The following is a 17773-nucleotide window of genomic DNA, read 5'->3' on the forward strand; positions in this document are numbered from 1 at the left end:
AGAAGCCAGAACAGCAAGAGGGATTACTGTTTTCACTCCACAGCGATCCCTCTTGCTACTTCTGGCTTCTGAGATTCAGAATATTTTTTTTCTTGTTTTCCTCCTCCAAAAACTAGGTGCGTCTTATGGTCTGGTGCGTCTTATAGAGCGAAAAATATGGTAGGTTTCGAGTACAAATACCAGCTTGATCTCTGCACTCTTTTTATTGGAAGAGGAATGTTGCAAAACACACTGATAAGATTTCTGCCTTGAAAATGGATTTTAGAATGAAAACAATGTTTAATTTTTAGCAATTCTTAATTTCTACTTCAGCTTAATATCCTAATTTCAAGGAGACCTGGGAAGGTGTTAAGCACTACTATCTCCTTTGAGCATTGGGAACATCTTGCATGGTGTCAGTCCTAGTTGTACCTTTGTGCTAAATTCCATGGTAATGGAGTTGGAGTACCTGCATTATAGATGGGTTTGGCAGCCAAAGAACAGTTAGTTTGTTTCAGTGGTGTGGAGTGGAATATTTTTCCATTGCTTAATTTTTCTGCAGAAGATGTTAAGTTTCATGAGTGCATTGGTAACAAAGAATGGATTCCAGTCGCAAATAAATGTTACGTTGCATAAGCTTTTCAGGTCCAAAGGTTTTTAGCTTTGTTTATCAATTACAAGTAAAATAAACATGCTAAATTAGACCACTCTAGTCTAGGGCATGAGAATTTTACAAAGCAAATTATGCTAATTTGCATAGGATAATTTCCCAGAAAGTTTTCCAGTTCAAAATTTTCCAGACTTGAAACACCAGAGGAGGGAATATTTCAGTAAGAACTATCAAAATTGCTAGTGGAGGAACAACTGCTGTTTCTTGGCAAGCTGAATCACAGAGGTGCTTTGTTTCAAATGCATATTTGCTTTGTTTTACTTTTCCATCTTGTATTTTTCAGCAGTGTAATCAGAAATTGCAAAACTTGAAATTATCAAGTCTTGTGTTGTCCTTTTAAATCTGTGGACAGGTTTCTGAAGGCTGTCATTTGGGGGCTGGTTCACTGAATACTTCTCCCTGCAATTTACCACCCTGTAATTTCTTGTCATTTACCCCCACACATTTGGCATGGAGAAACAAATAAGCACTAAAATGAGATAAATATTTGGTTTTGCCCATGACAATATCTCGGTCAGTGCCATGGAAGCTCAGAAACTGTCTATTTGTTTAGCTAGCACATTCCCCACTTTTCTAAATGGGACACAGGGTAGTATATTTATCCTTGCAAAAATGATGCAAGGTTGAGGTAGATTAGGCTGAGAGCGCACTTTGGGCAAGTCACTGCACATAGAGCTTCATCACAGGAGTGAGAATATGAACGGAGGCTTCTCTGATCCAAGCATCTGTACACCTTTGTACAGGAAGGGCTTTTTCTTGGCACTTCTTTCTGGGAGTTCCCAACACAGCATTCTGTGTTCCTCACTGTAATCTTTGTAAATACTGTGTCGCCAGTAAAAGGTAGAAGGAATTGGGGGGGGGGGGAACAGACCAGGGACTGGACCAAGGGGGAATTAACAAAACTTGCAGAAATGTAATGTGAAAGAGAACATCAATACATTTCGTGAGCTCTTCCCTTTTTTTGCAGGGTATTTTTCATTTTACTACTTGTACAAAGATAGCAGAAGAATCCATAATATAGCACACAGCAAAAATTGTGTGGGTCTGGCTACGGCTGTTGCCCCTTAGCTGATCAGTGTAGGTTTGCGCAGCTGAGACTGTCTTCTGGAAAAAGTTTTGCTTCTGTCAGTTCATACGTAATAATTTTAAGTTACTTATGTTAGACTACAGAGTTAGATAAAGCGATGAAAGGGTGCATTTTCCTCCTTGTTATAAATGCATCTTGCTTTTTGGTTTTGGACCAAGTTTTTGCTCCGTGCACCTGAGCAAATCAAGAACTAAGGCAGCGGTTTCCCACCTTTCTGGACCTGGGACCTACCTCCAATCCATACCAGCATTTGAGAACCCATTTCTCAATTTTTGGCCGTTTATTTCTATGGTGGTAGTGGTGGTGTTGTGACCCATCTTGGATTAGATTGTAGCCTGCTAGTGATTCCTGATCTGTCAGTTGAAGTCCAGTGCTGTAGGGTATTCTAGCAAGGTTGGCCTAAGACCAGAGCCCACAGAAAGTAGATATTGCATAATATCACAGCAAGAATACAGCAGCTGCTAGTTGATCTCTCAAAATGTCACAGAGTGTCTGGCAGTAAGGCTGTGTTGCTTTTGCTAGAACATGAGATGATGACTCTCTGCCAGGAGCTATGAGACAGGGAAATACCAATTGCAAACCTGGCCTTACCTGAGTTGAAGTGTTGACTTTGATTGCTGTTTTCAGCCATGCTCCAAAAAACCCACCCTTTTTCTTTTTCTTGTAACTGAAAGTAATCCAGGTGCCATTATTTATTATTAATAACTAAAGTGCTGTGTCATTGGCATATATAATAAATGTACAAAATTAAAATAAGCATATAGGAGCTGAGGGAGAAAAAAGTTTTCTTGAAAATTGTAGGCTTCCTAACATACAGCTGTGGGTGTCACCATGTAAATGAGGACGATTTATTTTTTCGGTCCTTGTTATGTATGGAAGATTTTAATTGAAGCCTTAATTACTTGGGATCCATTTGCCCGCTTACCCAGGACGCAGAGGTGACAAAGAAGCACCAGGGATTCAGTTCCTTCGGAGAAAAAGTTTATTGTGATCTGCGCAGAGACCACCAGCGGAATTATTTCCAAAGGCTGGGGGCCCCTAAAACACGTAAGCAAGCAGTTTTTATACCCTAGCAGCACCTCCCAACCACCCCACCACCAGTAACGTATCATATCATATTCCCCCCTTTGCCTTATGGCCTCATTGGGTGTTGCCAGAGCATTTTGGCAGTGCACTCCTTTCGCTTATCAGTCAAACCTGCATATCTTATTTGCTCCAGATGCATTTCTCCTCCTGCTCTCCGGGCGTTGCCTTCCAACTGTCAATGCACCCCCCCCCCCTGCCCACTCCCTTCATTTCCCTCCTCTTCTTCTGAACAACCTAACCCATAGGTTCGTTCGCAGGGATAGGCCTATACTCTCGCATGAGGGCAATCACACGGGGTCCCATCATTCGGGACATCATTTTTTTGCATCATCTGTTGCAAAAGCAGGGAATACAGAAGCAGAGCAAAAGCAAAATTAGCAAAGGTCCCATAAGCATAGCAAAGAGCCCCCGGAGCCACCCTGTTGGGAGGAAATTGTCTAGTAGGACATATCCCATCCTTCCTTCCCAAGTTTGTACAGGAACATGGGCTACTTTTTCTGCCAATTGAAGCCACTTGTTATAGAGACTCTGAGCCCCCTGTCTTCTCATTTCATGTGTGGGGAAAATGCTATTACGACTTAAGGCCTGGAAGCATTTGGCCTTGGGAGTGGATTCTCCCACCATAAATAGGAGAAGGATCATCAAGGGGATGGAGGGGGATCGCTTCCTTCCAGAAAACCTATGGCGTTCGTGCCAACAGAAATATAACAGCATCCATATAATCAAGGCAGTACATGTCACCCCTATCCACCATGCCCGATGGTTCCAAGGTTCCTCCCACCATTCCTTAATCATGATAAGGGTCTGGGGAAGGTTTTGGCCTGCCTGGGCGTTCAGGGCGATCAGGATAAAAGGGGTCGTGGAAACCTCCAAGGATCAAATCCTATAGTATGCAAATAGAACCCTTCTAGTCCTGCGGGGTGACTATATCCTTGGTGGGTGGAGGGCAAACACAAGCCCCACGGGGAAGGAGCCCAAGGTTGGTAGATTACCACACACCCACAAGAGTAGGTGGCACTTGGTGTCAAAATACCCACGGGCTCTTCCTCACACCAAATAATACACACTAGAGTTCTTTCGGAATTTAAAACATTATCAGGTGGTGTTACTCAAACTGCAGGCACGCTGGGAGCGCTGCCGGCGGGCGCTCCTCCCATCCACTTCTTCAGCCGTGCCTAGAGGTCCGGAGTGATACCAGCAGAGCGGTCGTCCGCTGGGCGCCTGTGTACGTACATACTGCCACAAGCAAATAATGATACAATCCACATCGAGGTAATTCAGTAAAGTCCACAACAAGGTCCTCCATGGGTGCCGTCCCACTGTGCTGAACTCCTGGTGGAGCCAAGTGTCCAGTTCTAGGGTTGTTCCTTTGGCACAACATGCATTTCCTGGAAGCTTGGGCAGCCAGTTGGTAAAGGTTGGCCACATAAAAACACTTTTCCAGCTGCTTGGTCATGTCATCAGGTCCCACATGGGTGGACTCATGGTACCGCTGAATTACTTGCCGGGACAATGATCCTGGGATCCATATCCTCAGTATCTGCAGTAGCCACCTCATGGGCAGAGTACCTTGGTTTCAAGGTGCTATCCAGAATTTCTTCTGGTACCAGGGCCCCAATGAAAGGTGTTGGGGATGAACCCCGGGCTGCTTCCTTTGCTACCCGGTCAGCCAGGCGGTTTCCCCTGGCCTCTTCACTAGGTCCAGTTTTGTGTCCATAACAGTGTATCACTGCCACTGCTTCAGGTTCCCAGACAGCGTCCAGAAGGTCTAAGAGCGCCTGAGGGTGCGCCACTTGACCCCCTCTGGAGGTGAGCAGACCTCTTTCCTTCCACAGTGCCCCGTGGGCATGCAGGGTGAGGAAAGCGTACTTTGAGTCAGTATAAATATTGATCTTTTCCTCTTTTGCTAGACACAGGGCCCTGGTAAGTGCCGTTATTTCAGCCAGTTGGGCTGAGGTTCCCAGTGGGAGTGAACTGGCCTCAACCACGTTGTTTTCAAGGGCTACCACTGCATATCCTGCCTTTCGCTGTCCAGCCTCAACAAAGCTGCTTCCATCCACAAACCATGAAGGCCAATGTGGGTTTGCCTCATCCTTAAGGTCAGGCCTGCTGGAATACACTTCATCCATGACCTCTACACAATCATGGGTCGGTCCCTCACCTTCTCCTACCGGTAATAAGGTAGCTGGGTTAAGGGCTGTGGTAACCTGAAACTTCAGGCGTGGATGTAATAACAACATCTGGCACTTCCTCATTTTTGCTTGTGATAGGAAATAGGTGCCTTTCATGTCAAGTAAGGCTGGGACTGCGTGTGGAGTCACACAAGTGGTGTCTTGTCCGAACGTGAATTTATCTGCCTTTGTGAGTAGGGTGGCCACTGCCACAACTGCTCTCATACAGGGGGGCAACCCTTGTTCTGTTGAGGTTAGCCTCTCTGACAAGTATGCAACGGGTTGCTGCCAATTTCCCAGTTTCTGGCATAAAACTCCCTTGGCTACCCCCTGGTCTTCATCTATGAACAGGGTAAAAGGCTTCTCGGGGTTTGGGATGCCAAGCGCTGGGGCTTGTTGTAATGCCACTTTGAGATCCCGAAAAGCCTGCTGCTGTTCCCTGCCCCATATAAAAGGATCCTTCTCTGTTCCCCTAGTTGACTCATGCAGGGGCCGAGCAATGCTGCTGTAGTTAGGTATCCATATCCTACAGAACCCTGCGGATCCCAGAAAACCACGGAGCTCCCTGCGGTTTTTTGGCTCTGGTATTTGGATAATAGCCTGTTTTCTTTCCTCCCTTAGAGTTCGCTGTTGGTGAGAGATGTCAAAACCAAGGTATTTTACAGTTGGTTGACATATCTGCGCCTTCTTCTTGGATACCCGGTATCCAGCCTCAGCCAGGTGGTTTAACAAGTCCTTGGTGGCTTTCATGATTCTGAATCACTTCCCTAACTCTCATCACCTACGGTCTGCAAATAATAACATCCTCAAGGTCCCAGGCCTCAGAGAGGTCAGGCTGGCCTCAACTAGAGCCAGGGCCTTCTCGGCTGCGGCTCCAATCTGGTGGAACGCTCTGTCACAAGAGACTAGGGCCCTGCGGGACCTGACATCTTTCCGCAGGGCCTGCAAGACAGAGTTGTTCCACCAGGCCTTTGGTCAGGGCACAGCCTGACTCCCTCCTCTGGCAACCTGCACAGAATCTTGCTTAATCAGTTGCCATTAATTTGATTTCAATTGATTTTTATAATGAAATATTTTTAGAATAGTTACAGATAGGTAGCCGTGTTGGTCTGCCATAGTCAAGACAAAAACAAAAAACAAAAAAAGGTGCTACTGGAAGGATTTTTTTTAATTTTTTTTTTAGAATGTGCAATTATCTGATTGTTTGATTGTTTTGATTGTTGTTAGCCGCCCTGAGCCCGGCTTCGGCTGGGGAGGGCGGGATACAAATAAAATTTATTATTATTATTATTATCAAATTAGTAGGCTTCCGGGAGGCCCGCCTTATCCCAGTCAATACATTCAAACAATTTTATAATTTTCGCTGGGTTCTCCTCAAAAAAAAAAAAAAGGGGGGTTCTGATTGCGCCAATTACATACATCTGCACTTGAGAAAGGCACATGTTGGACCGTATATGTTCGTGGCGCTGGCGCCCCGTTCACCCCTGGGGGTCCCGGTGGGTCATAAACCCGGCGCAGGGGGGCTATCTTCTCTGCTCTCTCCTTTTGTTTCTTGGCTGCCTTATGCAGGGCAGCTCTATCCCAAGCCTGTTCCCAATGTCTCTGTTTCTTCTTCCATTGCTCCCTTTTACACTCTGCGGCACTCACTAAGTGCCCACTAACGTCTATTTCTTCCTTAAAGTCATTTACAAAATCTCTAACTCTTTTCCTTTGTTCTTCAGTCCACCTCTTTCCACCCTTTGTCAACTTTCCAATAGTCTGTCTAAACTCCTCATCCTCTCCCTTTTCCTCATCTGATTCATCATCTTTGGCCTCCCCTGGCACTGCCATTGGTGGGGCATATGGGGGAGGAGGTCTCAATACACCTTCTTCTTCCGGGTCCTGTAAGACCTGGGGTTTTGGCTTCGTTCTGACCGCACACAGGCGGGCGCCCTGGTCTATTCTACTGCGGCAGGATTCCAGCCACGAGGGATTTTTTCCCACATTAGTTTTCCAGGTGGAAATATAAGGAATCTGGTCCGGGTGAACATTAACTATATTTTGCCACAGGGGGTCTATTAACTGCAGGTCGAGAGTGCCCTCTGATGGCCAGCCAGTACTTCACATAAAGTTCTAAGTCTCTCTTTCAGCAACTTAAAACCCCAATAGTCATGTTTTGTAGCTGTTCTCCAGTTATCCAGTAAACACTGCAAAGGGGTACATTTACTGCCTCCAGATCCCATGTCTAACAAAATACTCTGCTCCTATACGGGACTTCTCTTCAAACACACCGGTTTTGCTACAGACTGTGGCTTGGCGAGCTCGCGCTGCCAAGAAACTCACAATCCTACACACGCTTGGCCATGGGGACGCTAAGCCCCGGCCTCACATATACATTCATCCTTTCACACCACACACAACACAGGCTCCCCTCTGTCCTCCCCTCCTACCCTCCTGGCGGCACTTTTACTGCCACGGCCAGGTGAGGTTGATCAAGCCTCTAGCCCCTTTCCCTTAGAGCTCACCTTTCTCCCGTTGTGGGTCACTTTCCTCGGCCGTCGTTTTTCTCCCTTGACCGGGTGTCTCCACTTTGGGACGGTGTGGCTAGCTCCCCCTACAAACTGGCAGGGTGCGCGCTTGGAGCTGCGAGCACCAGCCCAAGCTGTTCACCGCGGTCGAGCCTGGCCTCCGGTCCAATGGGTTTGGGCAAATCCCGGACGAGCCCCCAAATCTGAAGCCTTAATTACTTGGGATCCATTTGCCCGCTTACCCAGGACGCAGAGGTGACAAAGAAGCACCAGGGATTCAGTTCCTTCGGAGAAAAAGTTTATTGTGATCTGCGCAGAGACCACCAGCGGAATTATTTCCAAAGGCTGGGGGCCCCTAAAACACGTAAGCAAGCAGTTTTTATACCCTAGCAGCACCTCCCAACCACCCCACCACCAGTAACGTATCATATCATATTCCCCCCTTTGCCTTATGGCCTCATTGGGTGTTGCCAGAGCATTTTGGCAGTGCACTCCTTTCGCTTATCAGTCAAACCTGCATATCTTATTTGCTCCAGATGCATTTCTCCTCCTGCTCTCCGGGCGTTGCCTTCCAACTGTCAATGCACCCCCCCCCCTGCCCACTCCCTTCATAATGACTTAATGATTCTAATCAATTATGTCTGAGAACACCATTCAAGATTTTCAAAGGACAAGATTTGTTACTTGAGTGCTTCTTTAGTCAATTCCATTTCTTGTCTCCTTTGCAAACATGCCAGTGTGTTTGAAAAGTAAGAAAATTGCAACGATGCTGTTTTCTTCAGCTGTGCCTTCAGAATAAATGGTGAAAAGCTTATTTTCTAACAATTTAGGGGCCTCACTGATCCCTCCCCCAGTATTAAAAATGAGCACATTTTACAGCTCTCTGCTTGGCACTGGGAGTTGCAGTTGTTCCTGGATCATCTCATGTTTTTCATTTCTTTTAATAAGAATTCTATTTTATCTATGATAAAGCCCTTCAGGTACATTAGACTGGGAGCTATGTAACTTGCCAGGGCCACCCTGTGGTCTTTACGGTTGAGAGAGAATTTGAATATTCTTACTAGGAGGGCTGCAGACTTTTCTTTTTTATAAATGAGTTCTTGGTCTGGGGCACCTCCTGCCTATGGTCACCATTTGAGGCCTTCATGGACGTCATGTTGATGACCTTGGCCTGCATTCAGGAAAAACAAATCAGGTTCAGGGCCAAGTAGAGATATGAACTACTGAGCCACAGCCTTTCAGCTTACCACCTGCAATTTCTTGGACCACAGTTTGAGAATCTCTTTTATATGCTGCTTCTTCTATGGCCATCTTCATTGCATACAGATAAAACTCACTAAGACCCCAAAAACATAACTTTATGTACTGAAAAGCATTCTTACAATTAAGAGTGCGGGATTTTTTTGGAAAATGACTGAAGGGTGTGTGGATCTTTTTGAATGTGATGCATTACTACCTAGAAGGGTACACGCTGATATTTTAGCAATTTGAAGTCTCTGGCTCCCATGCGGATACCAGAATTAAGGCAGACTATAAAATGCCCCATAAAACAAATAGCTGTGATTTGAGCATCACGAAAGTACTGTATAAGAAGGCTTAAGAGCCAATTGAACATTGTTTGGCTTTTTAAAAATAAGATGATGTCTGTGTTGTGCTAATTTAGAGCTCTGTTGCGGATGCAAATGCCAGGCCTAAACAATTATCTGCGAGAGATGCTTTTATTGGGCATGGATCTTCCTGGAAACCTTGCCTGCTTAGGTTGAGGCAAGACCTGGACGAGAGCTCAAAAGACCTTGCTGCAAACAAGAGAAGCTTCACCCGCTCCTGTTGCTTAGTCTCCGTTTATAGAATACTTGCACAATGCTGTCTTCTAATCTTGGTTGGCTGATGGTACTCTGCCCCTGTATCTGAAGGCCTAGGGTGGGTAGCAATCTGTGTTAAACCTTTTAAAATAATTATACATCTGTGTGTGGTTTTCTCAGACAAGGCGTCTTCATGCTTCTGCGTGGCCAGGTGCTTCTCCCTCTTCTATCCCTTTATAGCAATGGTCGGTCTGAGCAATGTACATCTAGCATCGCACAGCATAGAAGCACAGGCTATACTTCCTCATAGGTGGACTTGCGGCTCTTTGTGCTCACTACACAAAGTACTTTACCTCCAGTGTTAGAAACTCAGGCATACAACCTAGGCGCCAAATGGTTCCATAACCAGGGTTATAGTCATCAAAACGGAATGCCTGGTTGCTATTTTTGGGCCAGGTGGCTCAAAGGTCGTGTTTTTAATACGACCTTTTAGTTGCTGAAACACATTCCGATTGTGCAGATAAAATATATGGGATAAAATTCTGCAGGCTGTGTTGCTAGTGTAAGAAAACTGTCAAGATCCAAGGATCCCCAAGCATGCACCTCTAGATGGTGGAGAGGTCAGGCGCCATCCTGGAAGCCAGGTATCTTCACTTGGTTCCAAGTGGCTGATAACCAGGTGCAAAATGCTGCTGATTTTTGAATGCTGTTTACCTTCAAGGTGTTCAAACGGGCATGTTTGTTAGATTGGGATAATACTATTTGCCCAAACGCTACTCAGTGAGCTTCACAGCTGAGCAGAGATGTCAGCTTGGGTTTCCAAGGCTTGCTATACAGTGAGTTGTGCAGACTCCAGAACCTTGGTAACTGGTGTCATAGATTGTCAGGTACCCAGAACTGGTCAGACTTTATTTCTATTGCTGGCTCTTAGCAGTATCTTGGGCTGTAGTGCTTAGTTGGCTGCGAGCTTGCATTAATCCATGGGGGAACATCTTTCAGCCCGAGGTCCACATTCTCTTTCGGGGGCTGTGTGTCAGTGGTTGGTAGGACCAAAGCAGTCAGAAAACAAACAAACAAATGTGAACTTTAACTTTGTACAGTAGGACAGTTTCTACCCTACTCGGTCCCCCATCTGAGCAATCAATAAGCTTTATTGGAGAGTGCACAGAAGGCCGGGAAGGAGTGTGTCCTGGGGAGAGTGTTTGTATGGCTTGGAGGATTCTAAGGTTCAGATAATAATTGTAGAGATGGAAGAGACCAGGAGGATCATCTAGTCCACCTCTTCAACACAGGAATCTTTTGTCAAGCTTGAGGCTCGAACCCACAACCCTGAGATTAAGGGTGGTGCTGTGGGTTAAACCACAGAGCCTAGGGTTTGCAAATCAAAAGGTCGGCGTTGCTCAGTCCCTGCTCCTGCCAACCTAGCAGTTTGAAAGCACGTCAAAGTGCAAGAAGATAAATGGGTACCGCTCTGGCAGGAAGGTAAACAACGTTTCTGTGTGCTGCTCTGGTTCGCCAGAAGCGGCTTAGTCATGCTGGCCACATGACCCGGAATCTGTACGCCGGCTCCCTCGGCCGGCTCCCTCGGCCAATAAAGTGAGATGAGCGCCGCAACCCCAGAGTCCGCGACTGGACCTAATGGTCAGGGGTCCCTTTACCTTTACCCACTGTGCTCTCCCACATCCTAGGACAGAGAGGCCCAAAGGGCCTGAGCTTCCCCATCCCTGCATTAAACAAAAACCCTTTCAGCATTTTGAAATAGGTCCCTGGTAGTTGAAAACGTTTATGTTTCTAGTCCTTTTAGGTGGCAGGGAGAAAGTGCGTAGAGGAAGCGTGTAACGCATACATGCATGCTCCAAAGCAGCTGTGCTTTCTTTGAAATGTTTTTTCTTCTTAACTCAATTCTATATTGATTGACATTAAAAACAAACCAACAAACCAGAATGCCAACTTTAGTTGTGTATTTTTAATGTTTGTGCTTCTTTGAAAATAATCCCTGAGATGTGTGTTTATATCTATGGTTAGCTTCAGCATAAGAGCAAAATCGTTGTGGCCAGTCCATCATGAAACAATTTGACCTATTGACTTAAAGCTCTCTGTGACTTTAGCTTTGCTAGATGTTTATGATGATGCAGACTGCTACTTGGCAATAAGTAGAGCCAAAGGAATATGGAAATATGCCTCTTCAGGCTAGGATTGCAGAGCTCTGCAAATCATGATTCTGTCTCAAAGCTTGGGCAGTTTTAGGTAGCTCTTTGAGATTATAAGAAGCACCATCGAAATAGGATTTAAACGTTGAGAGTGGCTCAACCAAACTGGAATAGTGTTTAGGTTTGGTGGCCTCTAACAGAGAATACAGCTATTATCATGTGTATTTAACATGTTCAACTGCAATACAGTTTGCTCAGTTGCGTGAAATAAAAGACAAGTCCCTAGCTTAGCAGGTTTGGCTATGGAACAAAGCAAGTACATCTATGTATCTTGGGTCTCTCTCCCCTCCGCCTTCCGTGGTTGCCAAATGTTATTTAAGACACGCAGAGTTTTCTGAGATGGAGGGTATTAAATACAGATGATACCTTGGCTGACATTTTGTGCTGTGTGTTAAAATTTCTAGAGCGTTCGCTTTATTAGTCTGTTACAGCAAACCCCAGAAAGACTGCTGTGGCACCTTAAAGACTAATGTATTTATTTATTATGATGTGGTCCATGAAAGCTAATGCTGTAATAAATACATTTGTTCGTCTTTAAGGTGCCACAGAACTCTTTGTTGCTTTTGTTCTGTGTGTATTTCAGCCGTACAAAAACTTGACAGCTGGGGAGAAGGGCTGTTGGAAGTTTGAAACCTAGGTTTGAGGTACTTCAAGACCTGTAGGTATAAACAGGTTCCCATCTGGTTGCTTGTGTGAGAAGAGTGTTTAGGTTCTCAAAGAGTCTTTAGTAAAGTTGAATTGCTCTGGTACCTTTTATTTACAAGTTTAAGGGTGAACAGTGACTGCCTTGCATGGACACACCTCAAAGAGCCCATCCAGGGAAGGGCAATAGCTTGGTAGTAGATCATTTGCTTTCCATGAAGAAGGTCCCAGGTTCCACCCCTGGGATCTCCACGTAGGTTGGGAATGTCCTCTTGTGTGGAGCCTTGGAGAGCTGTTGCCACCCTGTGATCTGACTCTGAATCAGGAGCTTCCTATGTTTCATGGTCTTTAGTGGGGGAAATGACAAAGATTGAATCTTCCAGATGAAACATTCCACCTGTCTCAGCTGCCTACAAGTAGCCTCAGGGAGGATAGTGCGTCTTCAGACGGCCCTTGTGTATGTGGGTAAGGAAAAAAAACTGCATTGGGTTGCGAAGTAGTTCTTAATCAGATTGGGTTTAGGGAAGGAGTTGCATTGACCTCTAGTACAGAGTATTAAGTGGGTAACATACAAGTGCTTTGAACCTCTCTTTGTGTATGTGTTTTTAGGAATATTTTAGTAGACAAGCCCAATGATCAGTCTTCGCGGTGGTCTTCTGAAAGCAACTATCCTCCCCAGGTAAGTGTTTGAATTTTCCCTCGGTATCTCGAACCCTTCAGTTACTACCACCACCAATACTTCTGAGTCTATTATTTATCTGAATAAATGGTGCCATTATTGCAAGACCATTCTTTCTGGATTGGTTTTTCAGAGGGTCAGGTTAAGTTGGTGTTTGCATTTAAATTCCGAATGGTGTCTCATTGGTTCTGTGTTCTTACAATGAAGTCTTGGTGCTCTGCTCTGACACCCTGGAGTAGAACAGAAAGAACCAGCAGGCTGAGGGATCCCTTGGAGAAGCAGGAGTGGTAAAATAGCTCTCCATAATACTACTGGAAATAGCCAGCTTTTCAATGTGTGTGCATGTTTATTTACATTTGCGATAAGTATCAATACACTGGAACGAGGATCTATTCTAGGAATGAGACTACATTGGGAAATTCTGGGTGCTTTGCCTCCCTCCACAGTGTCAACTAAAATAGACATTTTTTCTCTATCTTGATGTACTTTCTCCTCTTCATGTTTTGTTGCAATTGCTTGGACATGGGTGTGTAGAAAGATTGGCAAGGTCTGATTGATCCTGTTGGGAAGAGGGCACTATTTCTGGAGAGGTAACCCAGGCTTGCTGCAAAAGGGCCTCTCCTAATTATGATTAAGACATACTGAACAGGTAAAACACCTCTCTAAGTGCCAGCATAACCTACCTTTGTTAGGCAAGTACCAGAGACATTTACAGTTGCCTGTCTTACTACTTTATTAGTGTTTCCTGTGGAGTATAGTGTAATTACTACTTTATTAGTGTTTCCTGTGGAGTATAGGAAGTCATGGTGCTGGGATAAGGGCACCACGGTGGAGGAAATAGCTCAAGCCAGCATTAATATTATTGGGAATAAAATGAATCTGGATTCTCCTCAACCCCCACTCCCTTTGCCACTTGCAAATAACTCATCCAGTCCCCAAAGAAGCACTGGTTTTAATGTCCATGGCACCTAAGCTACTGGCAAAATTCTAGCTTGTTTATTTTTAGCATTAATTTTGAAGGAAAAAAAACCCCCAACATTTCTGAACGTAGGTTTTCCTAAGCTAGTATTTCAGCTAAAAATAACCAGCTAAATAGTCATGTTCTGCTCTTCCTGCATGCGTCTACCAGATGGTCTTTAATAGTTCTTCTTGGCAGAGATTCCTTTTTATGATATTCAGCAGTGTAAAAATGATATGTTAACATTGTCTTGAGAGTATAAGGTAGTCTTGAGTTAGTATGATGCCCTAGAGGCCTTAAGTGAATTTGGTGGGTGGTGGTGGTTGGCATCTCTTGACAAGTGGAATTTAATTTTTGAATGTTTGAGTGTATAATTATTAGGCTGGATCTTGCCAAGAAGAATGACCAAATGAGGAGCATACATCTTACTTCCCCTCTTACAGGGACCTGGCCATCTAAATTTTTAAGGCGAGCAAATACCGTATATTTTGCTCTATAAGACTCACTTTTTCCCTCCTAAAAAGTAAAGGGAAATGTGTGCGCGTCTTATGGAGTGAATGCAGGCTGTGCAGCTATCACAGAAGCCCGAACAGCAAGAGGGATTGCTGCTTTCACTGCGCAGCGATCCCTCTTGCTGTTCTGGCTTCTGAGATTCAGAATATTTTTTTTTCTTGTTTTCCTCCTCCAAAAACTAGGTGCATCTTGTGGTCTGGTGCATCTTATAGAGTGAAAAATACGGTACATTTTGTAAATTAGGCATCTTTACGTGATACATCTTGGTTCATGTTGCGAGGTAGTCTTTGCAGTGGTATTGACTATTAGAGCAAGTGGCAGACAAAATATTTTAATCTCAAGGCAATTTTCTTGGCCACAGTGATGCACTCAAGCTATCTACAAACAAGCATATTTATATACTGTGGCTCAGTGCACACTTCAGGTCAAGCCACAAACCATGATTTTTGTTCCTTGCTAGAACTATCATTTATGTTGCAAGTAGATTTAACATCCAAGGATTTTAAAATAATTAGTTTTTTGAAATGCCTATCTTGCAGTCATGACCTTCAGGGTGCCTTACAAAATGGACAATTTTTAAAAATGTACTAACCCAGTCTTGCAAATGAAATGCAGAACTGCGTAATTATAACAATCCAGAGCAGGCAGAAATTTCCCAATTAAAAAATGTGAAAGCCTCCACACTGACATTTATATCTAAAGACATGATGCGTGGAATAAGTTTAGAGTTGTGTATACACAGTCGTTGCCTACTTGGAGCCCCCTCCCACAGTGTTTTGGGCTACTACTCTCATCAAGCCCCAGTGGTAGTCCAAAACATCTGGCGGTCACCAGGTCGGTTGCTGTATGCCATTCACGTACACCCAGCAGTGAGCCAAGATGGTCTGGGCTGCATCTCCTTGCCGTGGGCATGCTCCATCACAAGCCTGTCTTTGCTGCCATGGAAGCTGTCAAAGACTTTCCTCCCAGTTTCTTTTCATTAGTGTGGCTAGAAACAGCGCAGAACAGAATTTCCACACCCGCGAAACTCATTCTGCTTACATCCTCTCTTGGTTTGTTTTAAGGTTCTACTTAGCTCTAGGCCTTGTTTACGGTGTGATACACTTAAAACAAGAACAAAGACCCATGTGCATTCTTTTCCCATCCCCTGTAGTATCTGATCCTGAAACTTGAAAGGCCTGCCATAGTCCAGAGCATCACATTTGGAAAATATGAGAAGACCCATGTCTGTAATTTAAAGAAGTTTAAAGTTTTTGGCGGGATGAATGAAGAAAACATGACAGATCTCTTATCAAGGTAAGAAGGATATTCAAATGTGCTTTGGGCATTTGCTTAATGTCTTCCATCGCAGGACTGATAAGGTGGAGTACAGGCAGCTGTGAGATGTGCTTTAGTGCACGATTCCCAATCTTTCCCCCTATAGACCACTTGAAAATTGGTGAGGGCTTTGGCAGACCTCTTAATTACTTTTCTGCCTTCTGTAGCAATTCTAATGCACCGTGTGCTAGAAGCTATGTGCTTTTTATTGTCTTTGATTGCTTCTTTTATTACATATTGCATTCCATAGAATTCAAATGGCAATATGGTAAAATACAAGAAACAAAAGGAATGAAAATACACTTAAAAATAAAGATGAATATTTAATTTGACGAATGTGCCATCTCCCGTCTTCAACCACAAATCCATAGACCACCTGAATGAAACTCATGGACCCCTGGGAACTCCCTCCTTTCTGCCTGGTTTATGCTTTAACTCCCTCTTCCCCATTACTATTGGTGATAAAAATGACATTATTGGAGTGAGGCTGTTCTCTGTGTGCTTCCAGATACCTTATAGCACTGATTTGGTGAGCCAACTATACACTCCCCAATGAATCGAAAGCAAATTATTTTTGGTTTACATGGGATAGCCTCAGGTTCATCCCCGTTTCCATCTGAATTCCAGAAAAGCAAGCTAACTCATTTCAGAATGTTGGACAGCTCACTGCTTTGCAAGCCACTGGCAAGACCAAATCTGTTGCCTGGAGCAAAGCTTCTTGGCAGATCACAACACTAGCAGCCTCATATTTATATTTATACCCTGCCCATCTGGCTGTTTCAAAAGGTGAAAGGTGGTTCTCTTCTGTGCTCATTCTGCATTTAAGTTTTCCTTCTCATCTCTGATTCCTTGCACTGGCTCACTCCCTCTGTCCCAGGCTCTCGCTTACTCTTCTGCTTTTTGTCAAATGAATATTTCTGTTCTGCTTTTCCATAAACACTGACCCCATAACATGACTTGGAGATAATAAAAAATTAGCATAAAAGCGCAGCACCTGAGTAGAGCTAACAAACTTGTAAGCTTAAAAAGAAAAAAGCAGAAGCAGTTGAGAATAAGCCATGCACTCCCTCAAAAGCTTGATGGGAAATGATAGCCTGCCCAGGAACTTAAAAGGGAAGAAGCCAGGCAAGTCTCCATGGGGAGAGAGTTCCAAATCCTGTACACCAGGAAAGAGAAAGCAGCATCTGGTGACAGGCAACAGTGTTGGTGCTGACCTTTAAAGCCCTAAACGGCCTTGGTCCAATATACCTGAAGGAGCGTCTCCACCTCCATTGTTCTGCCCGGACACTGAGGTCCAGCGCTGAGGGCCTTCTGGTGGTTCCCTTGCTGCGAGAAGCCAAGTTACAGGGAACCAGGTAGAGGGCCTTCTCGGTAGTGGCACCCGCCCTGTGGAACGCCTTCCCATCAGATGTCAAAGAGAAAAATAACTACCAAACTTTTAGAAGACATGTGAAGGCAGCCCTGTTTAGGGAAGCTTTAATGTTTAATAGGTTATTGTGTTTTAGTGTTCTGTTGGAAGCTGCCCAGAGTGGCTGGGGAAACCCAGCCAGATGGGCGGGATATAAATAATAAATTATTATTATTGTTGTTGTTGTAGTTGTTGTTATTAAATTACCAGTGTTTGTATCCTCCCCTGTTAAAAAACATTTATTTTCTATATAGACGTATATATAAATCACATTTTCACATATCTATATTCACTTGAGCTCCTCGGACTTTTCTGTGCTGTATGGACTTGTTTGTTTTTCTGTGTGTGAGAAAGAAAGCATTAATGTATGTATTCCCATCACATTTATAAAGATAGCCGGCTGGCTTTCCTATGCAAGACCTTAGCAGGTGACGTGGTCTGGCTGCTGTCTTGAATGTAAAACTTGGCCTCTTCTTGAACCTGAACTAGTAAATGGTGCAATGTGGCTTTAGGTGCCACAGCACTTAAAATCTCTGCTCTGCCTACCTGCTATAGAAGGGAAATCCCTGTCCCTTGTTGAGCTCTCTACGCTGCAGAGCGTAGGTTCATATGGGTGTAGTTGGTCCCTGCCCTACAAAAAAAACACAAAAAACTTGCAGTGAATAAGCAGTGGGGAAACTTGCATTGGGGAATAAGGTCTCCTGATCCTTATTCCCTCCTATAAATGTTCTCTGAGGGTGGTGA

General features: G+C 44.5%; 2 protein-coding genes across 2 annotated transcripts in view; one reads left to right on the forward strand and one right to left on the reverse strand.

The window, feature by feature from the left end:
- LOC309378777 (endonuclease domain-containing 1 protein-like) overlaps window positions 1–17773 on the reverse strand; it is a 402039-nt gene that overhangs the window by 191585 nt on the left and 192681 nt on the right. The window lies entirely within an intron of this gene.
- Window positions 1–17773, forward strand: part of MKLN1 (muskelin 1) — a 90604-nt gene that overhangs the window by 6856 nt on the left and 65975 nt on the right. Inside the window, exons 2-3 of the mRNA XM_081927546.1 lie at window positions 12764–12833; window positions 15458–15600. Of these exons, the coding sequence (XP_081783672.1) occupies window positions 12764–12833; window positions 15458–15600 (213 nt within the window). The remainder of the gene's footprint in view (window positions 1–12763; window positions 12834–15457; window positions 15601–17773) is intronic.

This window comes from Podarcis melisellensis (assembly GCF_964234715.1).
Source record: "Podarcis melisellensis genome assembly, chromosome: 10".
In the NCBI taxonomy this organism is placed as follows: domain Eukaryota; kingdom Metazoa; phylum Chordata; class Lepidosauria; order Squamata; family Lacertidae; genus Podarcis; species Podarcis melisellensis.